Below are 23,400 nucleotides of genomic sequence, written 5' to 3' on the forward strand. Positions count from 1 at the left end.
CTGTGTGACGGCCTGTGAGACGCTCTGTGTGACGGCCTGTGAGATGGTCTGTGTGACGGCCTGTGTGACGGTCTGTGTGACGGCCTGTGAGACGCTCTGTGTGACGCTCTGTGTGACGGCCTGTGAGATGCTCTGTGTGACAGCTTGTGAGACGGCCTGTGAGACGGTCTGTGAGACGGCCTGTGTGACGGCCTGTGAGACACTCTGTGTGACGGCCTGTGAGACGGCCTGTGTGAGGCTCTGTGAGACGCTCTGTGTGACGGCCTGTGAGACGGTCTGTGAGACGCTCTGTGTGACGGCCTGTGAGACGCTCTGTGAGACGCTCTGTGTGACTGCTTGTGAGACGGCCTGTGAGACGGCCTCTGTGACGCTCTGTGTGACGGCCTGTGAGACGCCCTGTGTACGGACGTGCACAGCGGTCGCCGTGGACGTGGTTGGGCAGAGCTGGTTTAGCTCACCAGCGTTAAGGCTTGTTGGAAGCGGGCTCGGGGGCTTTCCTGCTGAAACTGCTCTGCGCTTTGTCCGCAGCTTCTCGTGGTGCAGGCCCTCCGGCCGGACAGACTGCAGAGCGCCATGGCTCTGTTCGCCTGCAGAGCCCTGGGTGAGTCCTCGGCCGCCCCGCCCCGCCCCGCAGCCCCGTGCTTTCCGGGGACGCCTGGCTTGGCAAGGCCGGAAGGGCGTCTCCTTCGTTGTGCGTGTCTGCAGATCTCTGTGGGTTCGAGAATGTGTGTTGGGTGGGACTGCAAGTCCGGTGCTTAGTTCACATCCTGGACTTAGTTACGGTTTGAAACTCAAAAAGTCGTTTTATGGTGAAAGCCCTTTAGACATTTATGCATTCGTTTTTAATTAGGACTTAGATAATTAAAGTAAAACAAAGAAATAATCATACTTCTGGAGGGGGAAAAGCCTTCAAAATGAATTATTTTTGCTCTACAACAAAAAATGAAGGCTTTGTTTGTCTTTTGGGTTACAATCTGTGCAGTCCATTTTTAAAATCTCTCAGATAGTCTTATCAGAAAGAGCTAAAAGTTACTCATTTGTCAGTAAAGTATACCATGTTATGATTTGCTGAAGAGAATTTGGGAAAACTGTGTTAGGGAAAGACGATGTAAAGTATTTTAGTTGAAGTATGGAGTGATCCAAGAAGAGCGAATCTTTATTCTAAACCACAGGAAGTTTGGAAATGAAGAATCTGGCATTAAGTAAAAAAAGTATGCTGACATTTTTTTCTAGAAATTCTCTATTTCTTTTAACATTTTATTCATTGTTAAATTTTATGTTGAAATTTTAAAAATTTTTTATAGTGTATGTTTTCATTAAATAAGAATTTTTCATATAAACAAGCTTAGCACAGAATTTTAGGAAATTGAAAAAAAATATCCTGGGTTTTCCACGCTCCTCCCTGGAAACCTTTACTGAGGAATCATTCAGTGTTCGCTGTAAAGCTGTTGGGGCTGATACAGCAGGTCGTATTTTGAGGAGTTGTCTTAGCTTCAGTTTTACTCTAGTGGACACGCTCTCTCCTGTAAACTCGGCGTTCATGGTGATCTAACGGCAGCTAACCCTTAAATTGCCGTCACTATGCGCTGCACTCATATCTGCTCTTAATCCTCAGGGTAGCACTATGAGGGGCTACTTCTGAGGAAGCAGAATCCCACAGCTAATAAATGACAGAATGCAAACCCAGCTCCATTGTTCATGTTCTTATTAATAAGATGTATCCTTAAACCTTAGATTAAGTTATTTCAAACACACATTCTTCCCTACCCTCACCGAATATATTAGTTTCCTGGGTCTTCCATAAGTATCACAAACCAGGTGGCTTCATGCAACAGAGATGTGTCGTTTCTCGGTTTTGGAGGCTGGAAGTCCAAGATCAATGTTTCCACAAGGCCACGCTCCCTCCGAACCCTGTCGCAGAACCCCTCCCTGCCCCTCCCTGGATTCTGGTGGTTTGCTGGCTGTCTGGTCTTTCTTGGCTTACAGCTGCTTGATCCAAATGGCATTTTCCCTGTGTATCTCTTTCTTCCCTGTCTGACTTCTTATGAGGGGCCTACCCCAGTCTGACCTCACCGGAAGCTAAGTAGTTCCATCTGGCGGGACCCTGTTTCCACGTCAGGTCACACTCTGAGGTATTGCCATTATGGCTTCAGCTTCTCTTTTTTTGGGGGACAGCATTCAGCCCACATCTATCGGCCGTCTTCTGCTTTACCCTCTGGCAGAACACACGTGTGCACACGTGCGCAGGCATTTTGAGGCTCCGGTTAGACCGGTCACTCGGTTGGCTGCTGATGGGTCTGTGGAGATGCATCTGCGCCTGCTCTGGGCTTCCCTTTCCTTAAGCATGAGGGGGAAATGTCTCCCTGTCTGTCTCTGATGGAACGTCTGTCTCCTGGATTACTTATACTCAGGTCTGGCAGAATGTTTATACACCTAACTCCTGGTTGCAGGTGACAGACGCCCAGCTCAGAGTCACTCCAGTGAAACGGAAAAAGCTAGAGCCAGTATTCAGAAAGGAAGAGGCAGGGCGGCTGGCCTCAGCGCCTGCGGGTCTCGTGGACTCTTTCTTGGTCTCTCTCTGTTTCTCTTCTCTCTCTCCTCTTCTCTCTTCATATTTGTGTCCCTGTTCTCTCCTTCCTGCCTGTGTGTTGCCCTTAGTCTGGGGGTTCATGTGTATTCTGTGCATAAGGCTGCCGACCTCCTGGGGTAGCATTTAAAGCTTGTGATGAAAGAGAACTTTCCCTCCCAGCCTCACCTTCAGAATCCCAGGAAGGACTCTGCTGTGCTCGGCTTGGGTAACACGATCCCCTCTGCAGCTAATCCTGCTAGAAATACATGAAACTGCAGTTTCCGCCAAAGAAATCCTGGGTGGGGGAAGGACTGCTACCAGAAATGAGGGGAGAGCTGCTGGTACCAGTCAAACAATATGCATTCTAATAAGCTGACGTGTGAAGTGCTTTAGCTGGTTCTCATATTTCAGTAGTTTGCTAGTTGAACCATTCATGTATAAAGTGCATTTTGAGTGTCTGACTCCTTTAAGTGTTAAAAATATCTAACTTTTGATTCTGGAAAATGAGGTGTTTGAAAAAAGATGTTAGTGTCCATGTTAAAAAATACTCAGGAGCATACTGAATCTTGTGACTGAGACATTTAACGTGTTGCCAAATATAGACACACATGGTAAGTAATTGTGCAGGGTAGGCATATTTATTTAATAAATATGAAAACTGTCCCTGTATTTACCACTTGGAAGTTGGCTGATGGAAGTAGCCTTTTAACAGCCTTTTTTGAGAAAACAGAAGCCGTGAGACAGGAGTTTTGCACTTGTCGTCATCAAACCTTCCAGGTGGTAGCACGGGCACTCTGTTCGTTTTGCTCTGCCTTCTGTCCATGGGTGACGGCCTTGCCCTATGAAAGGCCAGCCCGTCTGCCCTTTGTGTTTTATTCCTGCCATCATCCCCTTCTCCATACCCCTGTCCTACACACGTTTCCCTCTCTAGCTGCTTCTGCAGCAGGACGTGTGGGCAGCGTGTCCCTCGTGAGAGACGGCAGTAACCCAGTCCCTCGGCACTCCCTCTGTGTCCTGCTCGTCTGTGCGTCCGTCCTGGTGGTCCCATGAGCTCGCTCTCGGTACGTTCGGCCGTGTCTTCTGCCATATTGCTGTGTTCAGTAGTGACTTCTGTGCTTTTGGCTTATTTCATCTCTCAGCAACACTGTTCTTTCTTCTTCCTTTAAATGCTCTCTACTTTCTTGTCTTGGTGATTATGTTTCTTCTTTCAGTCCTCAGCCCTTTCAGGCTATTCCTTGTGATTTTCCTCTACTGGCTGTTTCTCTGCATGTCTTTGAAATGTTGGCCTCTTCTTCCTTCCACTACATCCTCTCTCTTGGTAAATTCAGCCCATCCCTGACTTGCAGTGTCATCTCTAAATGCCTGACTCTTTGATCTCCTGTTCTGAGCCCTGACCTCTTCCTGAAATTCGAAACTCGTATGTCCAAGTGCTTATTTGATGTTTTCACAGCAATGTCATATTGCAAATTTACCAGGACCAGTACAGAACTTCTGACTCAGCTATGCCAGTATCCACTCAGCTGCTCAAACCAAACACCCCAAAGAAACCTTTTCTCTTTGTTTTTCACTCCCCGTACTCCCATCGACCAGCAGGTTCTTTCGCTCCATCTCTAAAATTTGCTCTGAATTAATTTGCTACCAGCCGAATGCAAACTATTATCTCTTCTCACCTCAGTCACTGCCGTAGCTTTGGCTCTGCCCTCAGATATATTCAGAATCCACTTCTCACCTCCACTACCATCTGCCCCCTCTGTTTAAGCCACTGTCTCAGAGCAGGATTACTGCTCTTCAGGCTTCTTTTCTTTTCCACTCCCAGTTTCTTCCCAGCATAGCAACCAGAGTGCCTTTAGGAATACAAGTTAGATCATATTGCTCCTCAGTTCAGTCTTGTGATGGCATCTCATGGGCCTGAGTCCTTACCTTGTCTTAAAGGGTCTTACATCTTCCGGTCCTTGGTTCCCCCCTTAGATCTCCTCTCCTTCCACTCCCACCCTCTTTCAGTCCTTTCCAACCATGATAGCCCTTTATTCCTGTTCTTCCAGAGCCCTCAGTGAGTTTCTGCAATCTCAGGACCTTTGCACTTGCTGTTCCTTCTTCCAAGGGAGCTCTCTCCCTCCCCCATTATCTTCCCCACTTCTCTGCTCAGATGTCATTTTTTCAGCGAGGATTTCCCTGAGCGCTCTGTATAAAATAACGTACTCATACTCCTTTACCTTGTTTGTTTTCCTCCATACTGTGACTACCATCTGACATACTGTTATTAACTGATGTTCAACTAGAATATAAGTCACATGGGGGCACATATTTATGTTGTTTATGGTTGTGCCCCAGGCCTTAAATAGCTTCTGGAACAGAAGCGCTAGAAATGTTTGTTCTTATTTGGTCTCCCTACTTGAGTGCTTGTTTCCTTTCTGATCCATTCTCTTTGTACAGCTGTGTAATCTTTAAAAAAGTGAAACCAAACCATCTCCATTTTTACATAAGATCTCAAAAATCTCTCAAAACACTTAAAATAAACTCCAGATTCCTTACATAAGCTGACAAGACTCTGCTTGCTTCTCTGACCCCATCTTGTGCCGTTCTTGCTTGCCTCTGGGCGTTAGTGCCAAAACAGCCTTAGCACCTTTGCACCATCTGTTTACTCTGTGCTTTCCCTCCTTTTTCTTGGATCCTTTTCTGGAGACTTTATTTAATATAGGGTTATCTTCCAACGACCTGAATAATAGTTCTTAGTTCTCCAAGATTATTATTATTATTCCCTTTAATACTTTTTTTTTTAGAAAAAATGTTATCTTATTAAAATTCAAGTATAATTAGCATACAGTGTTAGTTTCAGGTGAAAAATAACAGTGATTCAACACTTGCATACATTACCTGTTGTAATGAGCACCGGGTGTTGCATGGACATGTTGAATCCTTTTTTTTTTTTTTTTAGATGGATAACTCCTCTCTGTCATTCAGATGTTAACTTACAATACTGCAGTTTCATAGAGGTCTTTCTGGGCCACCAAACAGCACCAACACATCAGCCTGTTTTAATTCTCTAGGACCCAACACTATGTAATGTTTTTGGCTTATCTCTATATTTATTGTCTGCTCTATAACTCAGTGCAAGTTTCAGTAAAACAAGGCAATTTTCAGAGAGGCTCTTCAGTGTCTATTCTTTCCTCATTCCCATAGTCTTTAAAAATGTCCTCTTTGTACCACATTGCACATGACCTTCCTTACTTCGTAGTCTGACCTTCTGCCAACTCTTTGGAATACTTCTGTTATGGTACTGTTTTACCTCCTGGTTAAATGACATTTAAGGTTTAATGGCATTAACTAAAAACCTCATGATATTCACATATTCAAATGCTTTGAAAGTTTAATATAGTTCTAAAATCATATTCTGCCTATTTTTAAGCAAAAGTTATATATATTGGTATATGGCTGGATGACTTTGTATTTGGTCAGATGGTTTTATTAATACAGTTTTCATATAAAATTGGAGTTTTTAATGTATGAATAAGTTTTAAAAAATTCAAATTACTAGAGAATGACAAGCACTTATCTCTTTTTAAAAATTTTTTTTAAAGATTTTATTTATTTATTCATAAGAGACAGAGAGAGAGAGAGAGGCAGAGGGAGAAGCAGGCTCCCCGCGGAGCAGAGAGCCTGATGCGGGACTCGATCCCAGGACCCTGGGATCATGACCTGAGCCGAAGGCAGATGCTTAACCATCTGAGCCACCCAGGCGCCCCAAGCACTTATTTCTTTTTAATCAGATTGTAAAGATTTGATTTCAAATGTAATTTCTCAAGCATCATTTGTATGGGAAGATTTTTATTAAGTTTTAGCAATCTTTTTTGTAATCTGTAAACTTTCAAACAGTCACTTAAAAAATGTGTTTATGAAAGTAGTGTTAATTTCAAGATAGGGCAGTCCTCAAAACTTTTAGGCATGTCACTTTAATGCTGCAAACCAAGCTTTAATATACGAGCCACATCTAGTATATTACTTTTTAAAATAGCAGTTACCAGATGCTAATATTGGGACTTGAGTAATTTTGATCGAATTTTGACTTTTTTAAGTAACTGCTCTGAGCAGGTGTTGTGCTGTGTATGTGAGGTTATCAGGAGCAGGTTCCTTGAAGACCCTACAGCAGCCCCAGGGAGGCTCTTCCATTAAGAGTCGATGTGAGCGGGGTGGCTTTCCTGCTTCAGAGCTCCTTCCCTGATGCGGACCTGCGTCCCATCCCGGGCACCTTGCTTCCATGGCTCCATCTGTCTCGTGAAATCTGTGTCTGAGAGGAAAGGGGAAGGACAGAAGGACATGCATATTCATTTTCTGTTGCCTCTGTTAACAAATCGTCACAAATTAGCAGCTTTGGACGATATCCGTGTACTGTCTTACGGTTCTGGGGGTCAGAGGCCTGTTGGGCTGGCCTGGTTTCTCTGCTCCCAGTCACACAAAGTGAAATCCAGGCGTTGGCCCTGCGCTCTCGGGGAGGAGGCTCAGGGAAGCAGTCATCTCCAAACTCACTCAGGCTCTCTCAGAATCAGCTGCATGCCTTATAGAATTGAGGTCCTCCTTCCCTCCCTGTCCTGGAGCCCTCCTCAGGGTGGAGAGGCCGCTGGGGTTCTTTGGCTCGCAGCCCCCTTCCTCCACGGTCACAGGCAGCAAGGGTAGGGGGGCTCTTTCTCAGGCTTCCCATCCGTCTACTCTCCCCTCCACCTCATCTGTCCTGCTTCTCTCTTCTGCTGTGTCTCTGTGACTTGAGCTGGAGAAACTTACTGCTTTTAAGGATCCAAGTGATTAAATTGGCCTACTAGGATAATGGAGGTGAATGCTGTTTTAAGGTCCACAACCGTAATTATGCCTGTAGAATGCCTTCATAGCAGCACCTAGGTTAGGAATCTTGAAACAGATGGCATTCTGCCTACCACAGAATGTTGGACTGTTTGTTTCTAGGCTTGAGTATTATTCCATTTCTAAAGAGTTTCTTCCCATTTAATTGGTTGATGTACTTTGGGTTCCATAGTGGTTCTCAGTTTTCCTTCTTTTTCTTGACGTTCGTGGTACATTCTTAGAGTTGTCCTTTCTCACTAATAAAGGAAGTGTAATTTTGTACTCCGGAAACTTGTCAGTCTCTCTGTTGGGGAGGATGCGATGAGTGAGGAAGAATGAATCTTTCATGCTTACCACCTGTAATAGTCTGATGTTAATTTGCTACTTTCTTTACTCAGGTACCTAAAAAGTGCAGGATTGGTATTCTTTCTTTTTTAAACTGTAAATTCTTCTTTGATGATTTTGGTATTTTATCGGAGTAAAATAAAATGCAGTAAAGGTGTAAGTTATTTCTTTGACTCATTTTTTGTTCTTTTTTTCCTTTTGAAAAAAATGATACGTTTTAAAGATGTATGGTCAAAATTTAAGATCCCAGTAATTTTTCAGTAGTTTTATCCTGTGATAATTCACAATGCAGTGAACATCTGTGGCTCTTCAATTTCATTGAATAGTTTTGGATGATTCATTCTAACAGTTCTAGTGATATAGTGAGTGAAAGGTACTTGGATTAATAAAACCAGTGATTATATGTATAGATCAGTTCAATTAAAATGCAGTGGGGTTATTTTATTGGGAGTTTTGTTGGCAGAATGGCTAATACGGAATTCCAAGTAACATGAACATTACTTATATTATTATAAATGGTATATTTTTTCATGTTTTTTTCTTTAACCCAAAACATTCCAGTACTTTGAAATATTGTAAATAATGAGTTAATGAACATCTGTTTATCTTCTGTGGAATTTTAACTTTAGGAGGAATATTTAAATTTGTGCTAGAGTATGCCTATAGAATGGTGAGCAAAACAGACGCGATTCTTGTCCTCCTGGAGTTTGTAGTCTGTATTTGTTAATTTAAGAAATGATGTGGTAATCTGGGGCGCCTGGGTGGCTCAGTTGGTTAGGCATCTGCCTTCGGCTCAGGTCATGATCCAGGGTCCTGGGATCAGACCCTGCATCGGGCTCCCTGCTCCACGGGAAGCCTGCTTCTCCCTCTCCCACTCCACCTGCTTGTGTTCCCTCTCTCGCTGTGTCTCTCTCTGTCAAATAAATAAATAAAATCTTAAAAAAAAATGATGTGGTAATCTGTATTTTAAATTTTTAAAGACACTTTTATATTAGTATATAATTTCCAAATAAAACACATGTTTCATTCAGTAGTTATCTTATAGGAACCTATCTTCGTATATATTCTGACGTTTATCACATAATACGTCTCAGTAGAGCTCTATGAGAAGACAGAAGAAGACAAAGATAGGAAGCCCCTGGTGTCCCATCATCCTGAGATAATCATTGTTAACGTGATAATGCACACCTTTCTATGCCTTTTGGGTGCAGGAATGTGCAGGTAGCGCGGTATGGAATCATGTTGTCTGTTGAGTAATCTGCTTTTCAGTAAATTACCACTTAACTCACCATTCTTGTGATTTCAGCCCCAATTGTATGGCTATCAGAAATTACTCAGACTCCTCAGGGTGTTTCCCCAAGATTTTTCACTAATACCAACAGCTACAGTGAAAGTTTTTGTACCTGCTTCTGCATTCACATCCTGAATTATTTCTTAAATTATTATAATCTCAATGACTGAGTCAAAGGCCAGACATATTTTTAAGACTTTTGATACATATTATAATATCAGTTCATTTAATTGGCCTAGAAATGTTTATTGAGTTTATGAATAAATGAATGAATGAGTGAACAGAAGCATTGTCTACTTACATTGCCACAAGTACTTAAGAACTGTTTTCGATTAGGTCTTAAAACAGGATGATAGTTAGCAACAACAACTTATTTAAAAATAAAATTCATACAATATACCCCTAGAAGCAGTTCATCAACTTTCAGAGGCAGTTGGGGCAAACTCAGTGGTGATTAGGAATATTTCTTTTTTCTTTTTTTTTCAAAGATTTTATTTATTTATTTGACAGCGAGAGAGGGAACACAAGCAGGGGGAGTGGGAGAGGGAGAAGCAGGCCTTCCGCGGAGCAGGGAGCCCGATGTGGGGGCTCGATCCCAGGAGCCCGGGATCGTGACCTGAGCAGAAGGCAGATGCTTAACTACTGAGCCACCCAGGCGCCCGTAGGAATATTTCTGCCTGTGACAGCTCTTACTTATCCTGACGACTTGATGATGTGACGAGTGGCGGGGAATGGGGCAGGTGTGAAATTGGTCTCTTCAGTATGGTTATCTAGAAGGGCCTTCTTTGGCCCATCTGGAGGGCACTGAATTTATATTTTAAAGTGCTGACTACAGAAATCATTAAGAATGTGTTTCTCCAGTGATTTTAGAATTTCTAAGGTGCAATATTGTCTATTCATGTCTACCTTTCTTGCCTGTGGAGTCATTCTGTTACGTTCTGCTAATCTGTTTTTCAACTCTTGTGTCATACTCCTCTTTTTAGCTCAGTTCAAACAAGTATATTTTGATTAGCAATTGAAGTGGGTCTTCTTTAGCTTGGCTTTTACTAAATACGTTAATCATGGAAACATTTAAATTTTAGTAGAAGAGATTTTAACATAATAGCAAAATTACAATTTCTTGTCTGTGTAGGACTTCGTAGTTACGAGTTTCAGATTCAAAAGCACAGGTGAATTATGTTGAATACAGTTAGCAGTTAGCTGCTGGGTGACCTCTGGCAAGACATTCAATCTTCTATTAGTTTTCTTTTATGTAAAATAAATAGCTGGTGTCACAGAATAGGTGATGAGTAAATGGAATCTGTTTTTATTATTTTATCCTCTTTTGCTCCCAAATGACCTACGGGTTGTTTTATGCCTGTTTTACAACTGAGGAAACCGAGGCACCTTGTATTTTAGTGATTTGTATAGGGTCACTTGGCTAACCTGAGAGCTTATGTACTTCTGTCTCCAAACGAATATTCTTTTCATTCGATACCACTTTCTTTTCTCTCGTAATGCATGGAGGTAGGGAATAGCCATCCTGTATCATGACAGTGAAGCTGTTCGCTAGATTATGTGGGAATCTGACTCCAGTGCACAGCACGGGGTCGGCACTGAGTTGCCACAGAAATGAACGAAAAGTAGTGTAGCTGGGCAGTTGGTTCAGTCTTCTCTTGCAGGCAGAAACTTGCATAGTAAGAGCACAGCACCGGTGGTGTGTTCTCCGTGCGCTGGGCGTGGCCGTCTGGGTGCCCAGCAGTCCGTGTTGTTGCAGCGATTCGCGGAGATCGTAGGTGCAGAGCGGTTGGAAGCATTCCGTGAGATGGTAGTTATTGCTAGTCAGTGAGTGGTTTTACAGTGAGGAAACTGTTACATGTACGGGATTATCACTCACCTCCGTTTTCTGCTACATCCTGTAATCACGTTGCTTTGTAGTTTTCATGTCTTTCACATATATTTTCCAGGACTGAAAGAGCTGTCCCCACTCCCCCTGAATCTCAAACGGCTCTACAAAGAGACACTGGAAATTGAACCCATCTTGATAATTATCTCCCCGGGTGCCGACCCTTCTCAGGAACTTCAGGAGCTCGCCAACGCGGAGAGAAGTGGAGAGTGCTATCACCAGGTCAGCGCCCGTTACCTGCTCTTCCTGCCTTGCCTGATCCTGTTAGGGAAACATGTTTCATGGTGGTAGGCCAACCAACGTCCCCCAAAGTGCCCAGGTCCTGCTCCCCGGAGCCCGTGAATTTGTTAGCTTCCGTGGCAGAACGTGTAGTTCCGTAAGTGTCTCCACATGGAGACGTCTTGCATGAGTCAGGTGGGCCCAGGGTCATCACAGGGTCCTTCCAAGGGGGAAGCTGGGGGGGCCGCGTGGAGGCACCGGTGTATTGATGGCGCAGTGGCCAGAGCAGTGGGAAACGCTGGGGTGCTGGCTTGGAAGGTGCCGGAAGGGACCGCAAGCGAAGAGATGCGGGTGACTTCTAGAAGCTGGAAAAGCGAGAGGGAGATTCTCTCCTTGAGCCTCCAGACAACACCCTTGTAGTAAAGCCAAACTCCTTGAAGTTAGATGGGGCTTCTAATCTCCAGAAATCTGGTAATAAATTTGTCTGGTTTTAAGGTACTAAATTGTGGTAATTTGTTATAGCAGTAATAGGACACTAATATATTTGCTAAGCTTTTGAGAATAATTTTTAAATTTTACTTGGATGCTTTTACAGTAAATCAGCAATATTTACATAAACTTGTGACTAAAACTCAGGTAACAGAGCACCATTTTTCTGAGGTAAATTTAGGAGTTTACCTTGTTCAGGTTGCCTGCTTTGTGCAATTCAGTTTGCATGCTAGTCAGAATATGTATTTAATTTACTCTCAGTTTTTGACAACTGAATAAATAAACCGCTTTCATTATAATGATTAAGCAGCAAATGGAGAAGTCAGAATGTTGTGGGGAACCTGGACGGAAGGCAGCTAAGAGCAGGGAGTGGTTCTCGGGCGAGGGGGTCTGATTCCACCCTAGGTAGGGTGTCCTGACGCCTCAGCAGGGTACCATCAGCGGTCAGTGAGGAGCCTGCATGAGGGGCCTTGTCTGCACCTTGTGTCTGTTGGTACTGATTTTAGCTGCAGGGTAGAGCTACTTGCATCTGCAATAGGTTTGACTACTTAAACATGTAAAGTTTTGTGTACTGAATTTGCAAAATTGTTAAATAAAGTAAAGCCTTTCAATATGGACATAATTATTCATGATTCTGTTATTTTAAAGTTTTGTTGCTGTGCTGAATGTATATGCTAAGGCTAATACATTCTTGATGCAAAAAATTAATTTTTTTTAAAGATTTTATTTATTTGACACAGAGAGAGAGAGCATGCATGAACAGGGTGAAGGGCACAGGGAAGGGGAGAAGCAGGCTCCCCGCTGAGTAGGGAGCCCGATGCGGGGCTTGATCCCAGGACCCTGGGATCATGACCTGAGCTGAAGGCAGACCTTTAACCAACTGAGCCACCAAGGCGCCCCCCCCGCCGCAAAATTAAGTTTTAATGGCAGAAGTTGTGTAGATCTCAGAGGGGATGGGCAGCTAACCATCTTCTTAACATTTTCCTGTTGTGGTTTTTAAAAAAAATTTTATAGTAAATATTTTTTTCTGAGGTTTTATGAATCTTTAAGCTTTTTTCATATAATTGATGCTTTATGGGAAACGCTGAGTTGCCTATTTTTAGCTGTCATTTCCGTTGAGCAAAATACTTAACCTTTTCTCTAATTCTGTTGTACATGCCTATGCTCGCATTTTTTGTTTTTGTTTTTGTTTTTGTGGGATTTATTTTGCATTTTAATAATGGCAAACTAGTAAGTGCATCAAAACAATTCAGCCACTTTGTTTCACCTCCTATTTGTTTCATTCAGGGTTAGACCTTGAAATTAAAACAAAAAAATCAAGGGGCACCTGAATGGCTCAGTTGGTTAAGCTCGGGTCATGACCTCAGGATCCTGGGATCGAGCCCCGCATCGGGCTCCCTGCTCTGCAGGAGGTCTGCTTCTCCTTCTCCCACTCCCCCTGCTCGTCTTCCCTCTCTAGCTGTGTCTCTCTCTGTCAAATAAATAAATAAAATCTTTTTAAAAAATCAATCTGTGAGTATTTATTATCTGTGTTATTGCATGCTTTAGTATGCAATGAGTTAGACATGGTTCCCACTGTCAATAACTTTATAGTCTAATTGAAAAACAAAATCAATACTTGTAAAAGTCAACTAAAAAGCAATGAAATGCTATGTTGTATTCATTATGGAGACAAATCACTGTGGTTTGCAGTAATCTATAACCGTAGCCTTGAAAGCGTTTTGACTGTGTACCCAATAAAAGCTGAGCCAGGACTCTCCATGTGTCTGTTCATAAATTATCTACATGCACACACCTTGGCTGTCCTGGTGCACAGGTGTGCTGTAAGCTGGCCTGTACAAACAGGCTGAGGAGCCCAGACTGCACGTGGTCCGTGGGTGTGGCCACCTGGACTCTGTACTCACACCTGCAGAATCTGACCGTGCAGCCTGAGCGCAGTCCGTCGTCTCGGCCTTCCAGCTCCGAACATTCTTGCAGGTTGTCTGCTCTACGAGGTGGACCGGGCCCCTCGCTGAGCATCCTCAGCACAGGTGGACGGCAGCACCTGGGAACATGGCACTGGGATTCCAGTGAGCTCGGGACGCCCATTCCCGCTCTGTCTTTATTCTCTTCTTGGCCCTCAGCCCCCTCGGCCCCCTCTCTCTGAGCAGCCCTAGAGGAGCAGTGGGCAGAGTGTAGAGTCCTTGCCCCGTGAGGATTTCCTGGATGACGGAAAGCTAGGGAATCACACCATTACACAGTTAGACCTGTAGCTTGAGAGCCAGATACGTGCATTGTTGGAAAAATCAGAAGTAAATTTCAAGTAAGTGGTAGTATTAATGATTAAACATTAATGATTAAACCCTCAAAGAATTCAAGACGACAGTTAAAAAAATTTCCTTTTTTTTTTAAGGTTCATGTTTGAGAGGGTTAGAATTGCAGGAAATAGGGGAATGAGAAACAAAAATAAAACTATTCAATAATTCTTTATACTCTTCTGTAACTTGCAAAGCTATCATGATAATGTATTTTTAATAAACAGAAAGTATTAGAAATCTGCTGATAAAGGGCAAAAACAAGACAACTGTTGGAAATGGCAACAGAGTTATTAAAAACTTAGAACTCTCATCAAAATAATTGAGTTCAGTATGTATGACAGGTTAATTTGAATCTCTCCTGTTACCTGTCATCGGATTTGTTGTTTAGTATTGTTTTTCATTTGTTTTTGCAGGTTGCTATGGGTCAGGGTCAAGCTGATTTAGCAATTCAGATGCTGAAAGAATGTGCCCGCAATGGGGACTGGCTGTGTTTGAAGAACTTACATCTGGTGGTGTCTTGGCTGCCAGTTCTGGAAAAGGTAGATTCAGATAAATGTGGTATAAATGGTATATTATGGTATACTATTATGTGGTATAAGAGTATATAATTTACAATTCTAAACATACACAAATATTTTTATAAAAGCCAATTCTTTTCCTTTTTAAATTTTTTTGGTTACTTTCACTCTGCATTGTACATTATAATAATGAATGTTAGTATCAGACATAGATTATATTTATTAAAGTAATTTTTAGACCTCAATTCTTTTAGAACTCTTGACAGTTCTTCTGTCATTCATTCATTCCTTTATTCTACAAGCACTTGTTTAGTACAGAAAAAAACGAGCAGTTGCCCTAAGTGTGGGTTGCATACAAAATTTGTAACCTGCTCCGTGGGAAGGAACTTGGTTTAGAAGAGACAGGCCACTTTAATAACTATATTGTAGCATCATAAACACTATGGAAGAGAATTTACAAACTGCCATCAGTGATGAATTCTGCCTGGGACTATGGTAATGAAGAGTTGAAGAAGATATCCCCCTAAGACAGGATGTTTAAATTGACAGATGAGTAAGAATTTGCCAGGTTCCAAAGAGAGTAACAGGTAGAAAGAATAATATTTGTAAAGACAGAGACATAAAAATTTGAATAAGTGACCAACGCACACAGCTTGGGCAGAGGAATTCGGGTGGTGAAGCTTTGAATTTATATTATAGGCAATAGTGTACAACAAAAATTGCTAATAAAGGAATTGATGTCCTTAAAGAACTCTGAGGCATGGATCGAAGCAGTGAGAACCCAAAGTCCCGCACGTGGTTGCTAGTTGAGGCTCTCAGTTGCTGCCAACGCTTACTTTGTACGGACTGTGCACTGGGCACCATGACGAGTGTCTTACAGGGTGTGTACTGTTACTGTCCTTGCTTGGAGCTGGTGTAAGTCCTAGACCCCAAGGTCATGGAGCAAATAAGCAACAGAAGGAAATGTATCAGAATGTCACAGAAGGATTTTAGAAAGAAATTTTACTTACTAATATATTTATAAAATGGAAATTAGTGTGTGTGTGTTTAAGTAGATTTTTCTTGTTGCTGTTTTTGTACACAAGGAATTGAACACTCTGCAGCCTAAAGATACCTTTCGTCTGTGGCTCACTGCGGAAGTCCATCCCCACTTCACCCCTATCTTACTACAGTCAAGTCTGAAGATCACCTACGAGGTAAGGAGACTTCAACCCTGAGTCACTCAGCGTGAAGTGCCCTAGTCTCCATGCTCCTCCTAAAGCTCTGTAAAGAACTGTCGGTCGTACAAAACACACCAGAGTTTCCTTTACAACAGTCAGTTCAATGAGTAAGTGGGTGGAGGACCTGGACAGACATTTCTCCAGAGAAGACACACAGATGGCCAACAGACACATGAAAAGATGCTCAACATCACTCCTCTTCAGGGAGATGCAGATCAAAACCACAGTGAGATACACACTGGTCAGAATGGCTAAAGCAACTACACAAGCAACAGCAAGTGTCGGTGAGGACGTGGAGAGAAAGTGTCATGCTCCGCTGGGGGGGCTGTCCGCTGGTGCAGCCACCATCCTGGACGCAGTGTGGACGCTCCTCAGAAATTAAAATACAGAACTACCCTGGGATCCAGTCATTGCGCTACCGGGTGTTTACCCAGAGAAAACAAAACACTAATTCAAAAAGACACATGCACCCCGACGTTATAGCAGCATGATCCACAGCAGCCAGTATCCCCAAGCCCCCTGGGTACCCATCAGTGAGGAAGGGGTGAAGAAGATGTGGTGCACGTACGGGGCAGCCTGCTGCTCAGCCATACAACAGCACGAAGTCTTGCCACTTGCCACCACATGCATGACCTACAGGGTATCATGCCCAGTGAAATAAGTTAGACTGAGAAAGACAAATCCATGATGTCACTCGTAAGTGGAATGTAGTACATGAATATACAAACAAAAAGCAAAATCGGACCTCTGGGTAGAGAACAGACCGGTGCCCCGGGGTGGCAGAGCGGGACGGGCAGAGCGGGTGGAGGGCGGTGAGGGAACGAGGGCTTCGCAGGCCTGGGAGGCACAGCCCGGGGAGCAGGGTCCGTGGTGGTGCAGGGACAGCTGGGGCTGCACCAAGGTGAGCGCAGCGTCAGGTATAATGGACTCGTCCCTTCACTGTGTTGTACACCCAAAACTACCGTAACACTCTGTGTCAGCTAGACTCAGAAAAACCCCTTTTTGTTTCAGTGAGGTAAAATAAACCTAAATAAGCGCATAAGATGGTATTTATAAAAATACATCTAAATTTTCTTTTTATAAATTTTATTTCATTTTTTTGGTGTTATCAGTAAAAAACACAAAATTTACCATCGTAACCATTTTTATTTACATAGTTTGGTGGTGTTCATATGTACTTTGTTGTGCAGCACATCTCTAGACCTTTTCACATGTTGAGAAACTGCGATTCTGTCCATTGAGCAGTGACTCCCCATTTCCCTGTTCCTCCAACCCTGGCGATCTCTGCTCTGTTTTCTAGCAGTTTGACTACCTTAGATACTTCCTATAAGTAGAATCATGTATTATTTGTCTTTTGGAGACTGGCTTATTTTACTCAAGAGAATGTCCTCAAGATAGTGATCCATGTCGTAGCATGGGACAGGATTTCTGTCTCTTCTGAGGGCTGATAATACCCCATTGTGTCTATACATCCTACGTTTTCCTTATCCATTCCTCGGTCCGTGGGCAGGTGGGGTTTCTGCCTCTTGACTGCTGTAAGTAACGCTGTAGTGAATGTGAGTGGGCAAGCACTCTATGAGATCCTGTGTTCAGCTGGAACTGCTGGATCAGAGGTAAACCCGTTTTTCATGTTTCGAGGAGCTCCACAGTGTTCATCCTTGCAGTGCTCCATTTTACATCCCCCAGCGCTTGTTACTTCTGCGTGTGTTTATAGTAACCGTCCTAGCACTGCAAGCCCATCGCTCACCGTTGGTTGGCTTTGCATTTCCTTGATAATTAGTGATGGTGAGAATTTTTTCTTAGGCTTCTTGCCCATTTGCATATTTTACTTAGAGAAGGGTCTCTTCAAGTCTTTTGCCCGTTTTGACTTGGAGTTGTCATTGAGTTGGAGGAGTCCCTCATGAGATGTGTAGCCAGCAGACACTGTCTTCCATGTCGTCGCTCTTCCCTGGGCGGATGGTTTCCCTGTTGCTCAGACATCTGTAAACTTGGATGGAGTCCTGTTTGTCTGTTCTTTGCTTTTGTTGCCTCTGCTCTGGTGTCCTCTCCAAAGAATCGTTGCCAGAGCCGATGTCACGGAGCCTCCTCCTGGGCCTCCTTCTGGTTTTATTGTTTCAGAGCCTTACATTTAGGTCTTGAGTGCCTTGTGAGTTAATTTTTACATATGGTGTCAGGTAAGGGTTCAGCTTTGTTCTTTGCAGGTGAGTATCTGGTGTTCTTAACTTGTTTCCTGGCACAGCTAAGTCAGATTCTCAGTGTCAGTTTCCTTGTTCCAGTCTATCGTGCTTCGGACACATAATGTCCAAACCTGGTGTATCCAAAACTGTATGTGTTCACAGTGTTATTATGTAACTGGTCAAGGTCATAAATAAAATAGTTAACTTAATTAAAACTTTTTAAAACTGGTAAGAGAGGTTCTGCTTGTTTTTTTTCTGTTTCTAGAATTTTTTTTGTTATTTACAATCTTTGGAAGAAAAACGTCTTAATGTTTATAACTAACTACCTGTTGCTTTAGATCAGTATTTCTTATTTTTTTTATCTGAAGGTGTTAGTCTCATTTAAGAAAGAAAAAAGATAAGGATTAATCAAGGAATGTGAAGTTGGTTTAATATTTGGAAATATGTTAATTGAAAGTCATTACAGTGTCTAATAAGAAAGAACAGTTCCAGAATCTTCCCAGCGGCTTTCCCAGTGCACTGTTTGACCATATATCCTAGAACTGGATTGTAGGAGCCACAAGGGCAGCGGATATTTTTTCTCTTGAGTTTTGTACTTAAAATAACTGGCAGTTATGAAGAACACAGTAAATATTTCATCACATGAAGAGTTAAAACATCAGGAGAACTGTTCCTTGAACATTTTGTTTTTTTAAGATTTTATTTATTCGTTTGACAAAGAGAGACACAGCGAGAGAGGGAACACAAGCAGGGGGAGTGGGAGAGGGAGAGGGAGAAGCAGACTCCCCACTGAGCAGGGAGCCTGATGCGGGGCTCGATCCCAGGACCCCGGGATCATGACCCGAGCTGAAGGCAGACGCTTAACAACTGAGCCACCCAGGCACCCCTCCTTGAACATTTTAACTTAATGTGCAGTCTTTTCCAGGATTTTTTTTCACGAGGTTATTTGATTACTTTTTTATGGAAGTTTTGTTTAATCTAAATTGGTGATTTTTTTCCTATTTCTTAAATCCATGTGGATAATTAACTATTTTAGAAAAGAGTGCAGTTAATTATATTCAAAATTATAAATATAGGGGCGCCTGGGTGGCTCAGTCAGTTAAGCGTCTGCCTTCAGCTCAGGTCATGATCCCAGGGTTCTGGGATCGAGCCCCGCATTGGGCTCCTTACTCAGCGGGGAGCCTGCTTCTCCCTCTGCCTGCCACTCCCCCTGCTTGTGCTCTCTCTCTCTCTGTGTGTCTCTCTCGCTGTCTCTCAAATAAATAAAATTTAAAAAAAACCCAAAATTACTATATATGTGCATATATGTACACACATGCATCTAGTAACTTTGAAGGTTTTAAATCTCTATTTTATTACTTCTTTTTTTGATTAGTTGACAGACTTTTAAAAAATTTACTCCAAATAACCAATGTCATACTTCATCATTTACTTTTATCTTAGTAATTCTTTCCACTGAATTTCCTTCTTTATTCTTTTTCTTCTAAAGTTGTCCTTAGATTTATATTTGCTTTTGTTTTTACTGATTTCTTCTGTTGAGTCCATTGACTTATATTTACTTGAAATAATACTAAAATTATTATTATGTCTGTGAATTTGCAGCTGAGAATGTGTTTGGCCTTATCCCATAGTTTGACATAGTAGTGTCTTCATTTTGTTATTTTTCAAATACTCTTTATTTATGTACGACTCTCTCTGTAATTACATAGGATTTATTCATTTTGTGTAATCTTTATTGTCTTAAAAACTCCAAGTGGTTGTTCAGTTTCCTGTTAATTTCATGTTTTATTGAATAGTGCTCAGGAAATTTAGCCTATTCTATCATAATTTTTTGTAAATGTTTCATAAACAAAAAATTTTCATTTTGAAAAGTAAAATTTGGATGTGTACTTAGTAAATTAGTGGTATTTTTTTTCTTCTAATCTTAAAGAAGTTTTTTTATTTGAGAAAAAACAGAATGGAAAGGATTGCAAAGGGAGTTCCCTGCAGCAGGCTTCTTAAGGTCCTGACTTCCATTAATTATGCTTTTTGTGGTAGAAACCATTTAGAGGAAAAATTTTACTTTTAGTGCAAGCTAATTAAAATAAGTTTGGCAGAGAAATGCACGTTAATTTTTTTTAAACTTAGAAGAATTTTTTTTAAAACATTTTATTTATTAGAGGAGAAGCAGGGGTGAAGGGTAGAGGGAGAGGGAGAAGCAGACTCCCCACTGAGCAGGGAGCCCAATGCAGGACTCGATCCCAGGACCCTGAGATCATGACCTGAACTGAAGACAGATGCTTAACCCACTGAGCCACCCAGGCTCCCCAGCCTTAGAAAATTGTAAAGGAACCAATTATTAATATACAAATGCATTTGGTTTTAAAAAAAAGGGGAAGAATTTTTTTTTTTTTTTTTAAGAAATGGGTTTATTTTACTCTTTTTCTAAGAATTCAAAATTTGTCTTTTTCATTTGGAAAACTGAAAAATATAAACAGATTCTGGACATGTGGATGAATGTTTTTTGACTGAATACTAGTCTAATATACACTTTGAGTTTCTGGGTTTGAATTTGTGTTTATGAGCCTTGCAGTGTCAGCTGATACCCACTTCACCTCTGGTGGACTAATGTTCAAGAAACATTAGTTGTATTGTATGAAATAGTATTTGGAAGGCCTCATGGAAATTCACATAGCACCTGGAGAGGGAGAACCTTCTATGAAAGTAAAAATCACATGCCCTGTAACAATCTGTGTCAAATTCACTGTGTAAATGACAATTCAGTTTCAGTAAATTACCTCAATGATCATATAAAACTTACTTGGTTGTTTTGAATATTGTTGGCTTTAGAGTTTTTTAATTTGAAATTTTTGAATTTATAATTGAGGGAACTGTTAGGTACAAGGAGTTTAAAACTAGTTTTAGATACATACATTTTGAAGTAACATAATAGTAAGTTGAACTGGGTAATAGTGAAAACTTTATTAAAATAAATCCTTAAAAATGTTAAATATTAATTTCATTTGTAAGATTTGAAACAATAGGATGTCAATATTTTGTCTTCAGTCACCTCCAGGTTTGAAGAAGAATTTAATGCGTACTTATGAATCTTGGACTCCTGAGCAAATCAGCAAAAAAGATAACATACATCGAGCTCACGCTCTCTTTAGTTTTGCATGGTTTCATGCTGCATGTCAAGAAAGAAGAAATTATATTCCACAGGTGAGTTAGAACATGTCTTGGACACACTGTAAGCTGTGCATATTTTTGTATTAGTGTTTCTACAATTTAGTGTAAATGGCTAGGATTACTTAATTAATGGCTCATGATTCATAACTTTGTATCTTTAATTCTATCTTTGCTGTTCATCTTCTGGACTTGCAAGTAGTTACGTAGTTCACATCTCCGAATTACATTGTTTGGAACAATGCATGAGCCGTCATAAACCCTCATTGATTGTGTTAGGTATCATTTTTGTGGTCACAGTCATCTCAGAGTTCAAGACTGAATTCCCCATAGTTGTTTTACTGTCAGTGTACCCCCTCAGTAAAAGCTATTGATACCCATTTATTTCCTCAAGCTGGGAACCTAGGAATCATTCTTGACATGTTTCTTTCTCAGCCCCCCTAGCCAGTTCATTCTCCTTGCAAAGTATAGTTGAGATCTGTGCATTTCTCTTCACTGTTTTTCCCGAGCCTCCTCGCCCCCTACCTGTTACACTTTCCGAGATCATCTTCCTCCTGTGTTTGCTCTGTCCACGTAGCAGCCAGACATGTTTCTCTAATACGTAAGGTGGATTATTTTAGTACTCTGCATACAGCCCATCAGATGGCTTTCTGTAGTCCTTGTGAGGAACTGTGCATGTTTCCTGCTGTGGTCCAGAAGGAAAGACTTGCCTTTGTCCTCGGCCTCCTCCCAGACCCCTGTTCCTGCTCATTCTCTGCTCTTCCTCATGGTCTTTGAATTCATGCTGCTCTTTGTCGCCATAGGTTGTGGCTCTGACTGTTCTCACGGCCACTAGACCACATCTTCCCCTTGCCACGTAGTCCGAGCTGGTCCCGCAGTCTGTTCTTGGCACATGCCTAAGCCATATATCGCTTCACGTCCAGATTTAATTGTTCCCTCTTTTTTTAGTGTTGCCTGCTTGTCTCCCCCTGAGCCTGTGCTCCCCAGTGGCCCCCGATTTAGCCTCTCTCTCTGTCTCAGTAATATGTCAAAATAAGAGGTCGTTGTGGAGTTACAGACCTGGGCTTGAGTCCTGACTCTAGATTTCCTAGTCGTGCGACCTCAGCTGCATAGTGGGAACGCTCAGCTGCACCTTTGTCGTGAGGGTTGGATGAAATAGTGTGTGTTTAGAAGCGCCTTGCACATCACCTGTTACTAAAGATTTGTCAGACTGATGAAGTAGTGACTAAAAACAGCAGTGTGTTGTTGCATATAATTTGCAAAGTACACTTAAAGGAAGGGTGTGCTGATTATTCTTATTTGACCAAGGAGGCCAGTGATTCCTAATGGCAGTTAACTTGCTGAGGGAGTCACACCTCAGAGACTCTGGAGCTTGGAGGTGGCCAGGCCCACCTTCCTCCAAAGCCCGTGTCCTCGTAGTGATCCTGACGGGAACAACAGCAACAGTCATAGAAGAAGTCATTGAAGAAAGGAGTGCCCCAGGAATTATTTTTTAAATGAAATTAGATTTTTTTAATTAAGGGATACATGCACATCATATAAAAAGCTATGAGAAGATTTGCAACTAAAATTTAGTCTCTCCTCCTGTGCTGTCTCCCTGACACCTACTGCCGTTCCTGGGGCAGCTGCTGCCCCCAACTCCTCGGGTCCTTCAGAAAGAGTGTATAAGTAAGCAAGCATGTTCCATGTGTTTACAGACATACGTTCTTTTTAACTCCCAACAGCAGCATTTTATAAACATGGTTCTGTATTTTGCTTTATTAACCAATACATTTCAGAGATTTTTAAATCTTAGTAACCATTTCATGCCTAATTTTTAAGTATCATTTGTATTCATTATATCGACATACTTCCTGTTAAGCAGTTTTGTTTTGTTGGGTGGATATACATATTCTTTCAGTCTTTGCTGTTACAGAAGATACTGCAGTGGATATCCCTACATTTGCCTCATTTCATGTTTATTCACAGTGGCAATTCCTACCTTGGAATGTTTGGGTCAAAAGATATGTGCATTTTAAGGAATTGTAAATGCTACCAAAATGTTCTTTTTAGAGCAATTTACTTTCACACACACAAAATATTTGAAAGTATTACTTTTTTTTTAACATGTTAAGTTGCTCTCTTGTAAAAATGATGAAATTGGAGGAAAACCCAGTCAAAACCCGAAATACCATTAAGTGCTAGGGACAGTGTCACAGGCAAATGCAGTCCACAAACTCTGTATTTTCCTTCTTTTCCTCCTCAGCCACCAACTTGTAGAGATAAAGATCCACCACCAATTCAACTTAGTTTTCATTCCTCATGTTAGTACAAGATTTTTTGCTGTTTTTCGTTGTAGTGGTGTATTTGCAGAATTAACCTCCTCTATTTCCACATGTGTGCTGTCCTTCTCATA

At 41.8% G+C, this 23,400-nt stretch overlaps 1 protein-coding gene across 14 annotated transcripts in view; it reads left to right on the top strand.

The window, feature by feature from the left end:
- Window positions 1-23,400, top strand: part of DYNC2H1 (dynein cytoplasmic 2 heavy chain 1) — a 300,244-nt gene that overhangs the window by 154,829 nt on the left and 122,015 nt on the right. For 13 of the 14 annotated variants that reach the window (XR_004302235.1, XM_032427898.1, XM_032427903.1 and 10 more), the window contains 5 exons: window positions 529-601; window positions 10,982-11,142; window positions 14,339-14,464; window positions 15,529-15,639; window positions 20,886-21,041. Coding sequence is in view for 13 of the 14 variants with exons in the window: in XM_032427898.1 (XP_032283789.1) it covers window positions 529-601; window positions 10,982-11,142; window positions 14,339-14,464; window positions 15,529-15,639; window positions 20,886-21,041 (627 nt within the window). In the remaining variant the exon portion in view is untranslated. Of the gene's footprint in view, window positions 1-528; window positions 602-10,981; window positions 11,143-14,338; window positions 14,465-15,528; window positions 15,640-20,885; window positions 21,042-23,400 lie in introns of those variants that run through there. The other variant, XM_032427910.1, reaches the window with a different exon arrangement.

This window comes from Phoca vitulina, unplaced genomic scaffold (genome assembly GCF_004348235.1).
Source record: "Phoca vitulina isolate PV1807 unplaced genomic scaffold, GSC_HSeal_1.0 scaffold38, whole genome shotgun sequence".
Lineage (NCBI taxonomy): Eukaryota > Metazoa > Chordata > Mammalia > Carnivora > Phocidae > Phoca > Phoca vitulina.